Source organism: Eufriesea mexicana, unplaced genomic scaffold, assembly GCF_001483705.2.
Source record: "Eufriesea mexicana isolate 0111107269 unplaced genomic scaffold, ASM148370v2 scaffold3966, whole genome shotgun sequence".
NCBI classification, from domain to species: domain Eukaryota; kingdom Metazoa; phylum Arthropoda; class Insecta; order Hymenoptera; family Apidae; genus Eufriesea; species Eufriesea mexicana.
This window is the reverse complement of record NW_016911967.1, coordinates 272,882-274,457: the sequence shown is the minus strand read 5'-3', so window position 1 is coordinate 274,457 and position 1,576 is coordinate 272,882. Positions and strand designations below refer to the sequence as shown.

General features: G+C 40.2%; 1 protein-coding gene across 1 annotated transcript in view; it reads left to right on the top strand.

Annotated features, from left to right (window-relative positions):
- Positions 1–1,143: 1,143 nt before the first annotated feature.
- Positions 1,144–1,576, top strand: part of LOC108551413 (acetylcholine receptor subunit alpha-type acr-16) — a gene marked incomplete at its 5' end in the record, with an annotated part of 108,040 nt that continues 107,607 nt past the window's right edge. The window contains one exon of the mRNA XM_017905564.1: positions 1,144–1,230. Within this exon, the coding sequence (XP_017761053.1) occupies positions 1,144–1,230 (87 nt within the window). The remainder of the gene's footprint in view (positions 1,231–1,576) is intronic.

Below are 1,576 nucleotides of genomic sequence, written 5' to 3'. Positions count from 1 at the left end.
GTATATAAATTATTTTTATCTCGTATTTGCTTTGAAGACGTTTTCTGAGGGATGAACCTGCTGTTGTTATAATACTGTTTTATTTATTAGATTTCAAAGGCTGGAATTAATCTGAACTACGTTAAAAGCATTTATATATGTATGAGCTTGATGCTTTATTCATAAGCCGAAACGTTTATTTGGCTGTAACAATAAGCTTCAGAAAATTGAAACATGGAAGTAATATCAGCCGTGTTTTTCACAATGTATGAGCATGATTATATAAAAATATTTGAATGACATATCAATTGAATAGCTTCGTAAGTATCGTCCATTTTATACCAATAACACAATGAAATTCAATGAACGCACATTTGCAATTTCAAAATATAAACAGAAATTCAAATTTCCATATTGCTGTATATAAAATCGACTGATTCATTGGTAGTATCTTCAGGAATCATTTGATTTTTTCAAATCAATTCGCCATTCTTAAAGCAATGAAATAAATCGCGAAATTCAAAAGATAGATCATTCGTATTAGGATTCTTCTGATGTCTCTCAAATCCTGACTCGAAATTTGCTAGACAATGTCATTCAAAATAGGAAGATTAAATAATCCAATTTTATAGACTCGAACAGACGAAGAAGGGAAATAAATAAATAAAAATAATCACACGTATTTTATAAATTGAATTCAACATTGAATTCCAATTGTACCCCCATACCGAAATTCGCTTCTTTCCACAAAATTCAGGAATTTTAGTGAGGAAAACAAATAAAAGGAAAATGGTTCTCGGAGTTCTCACGTCCAGCAAACTCGACAAATGTGCATCGAAGCGCGGCAATACTCGAGTCGCATACTCTCTTCTTGGACACCCGTTGTACCGCAGAAAGCGAGTTAGACTCGGGGTAGACTCAGATCGTGCCACGTGAGAACTCCGAGTACCATTGGAAGACCAACACCGATGCGACTAAACCAAACAACAATATTCCCCAAGAACTTCGGAAAAGGACAATCGTATCGCGGAAAGACGTATATATTATACCGGCTGCTAGGTCTAGCTTCGCGAATGACCCAACTTCCAGCAACTGTTGAATAACGAGAAAGGAGCAAGAATTCTTCTTCATACGTTACGTGTCTTTTTTTCCCGACTACCGCAGGAGTGACCATTCTGCTGTCGCTGACAGTTTTCCTGAACCTCGTGGCAGAAAGCATGCCGACGACCTCGGACGCTGTCCCTCTAATAGGTACCTATGACAATCACCACGATAGCTAAGCAAGCGTGTGTTACAGTTTCTGTCCTCTCCATGTCTCCATGTAAATAATTGTACACGTGCACCGTATTTGTGCCTGTCGTTGAGCAATCCTGTACAGGAAGCAAGCCTCGAGAGAAGCGCGAGGGAAAAGTCGCGTGGAACGGGTAAGAAGCTCGAAAGGTCGTTCAGACCAGGGACCAATTTCGCCATTTTCGTTCGCCTGTGTGTGGCTATCCGCTCCTGTGGCGCGAGTGGAGAGACGGTTCTTCCGATGGAAGGTCGTCAGAGTGTGTGGTCGAGACGTCGACCCGAGAGAGAGCGGTTAGAAAACGTTCTC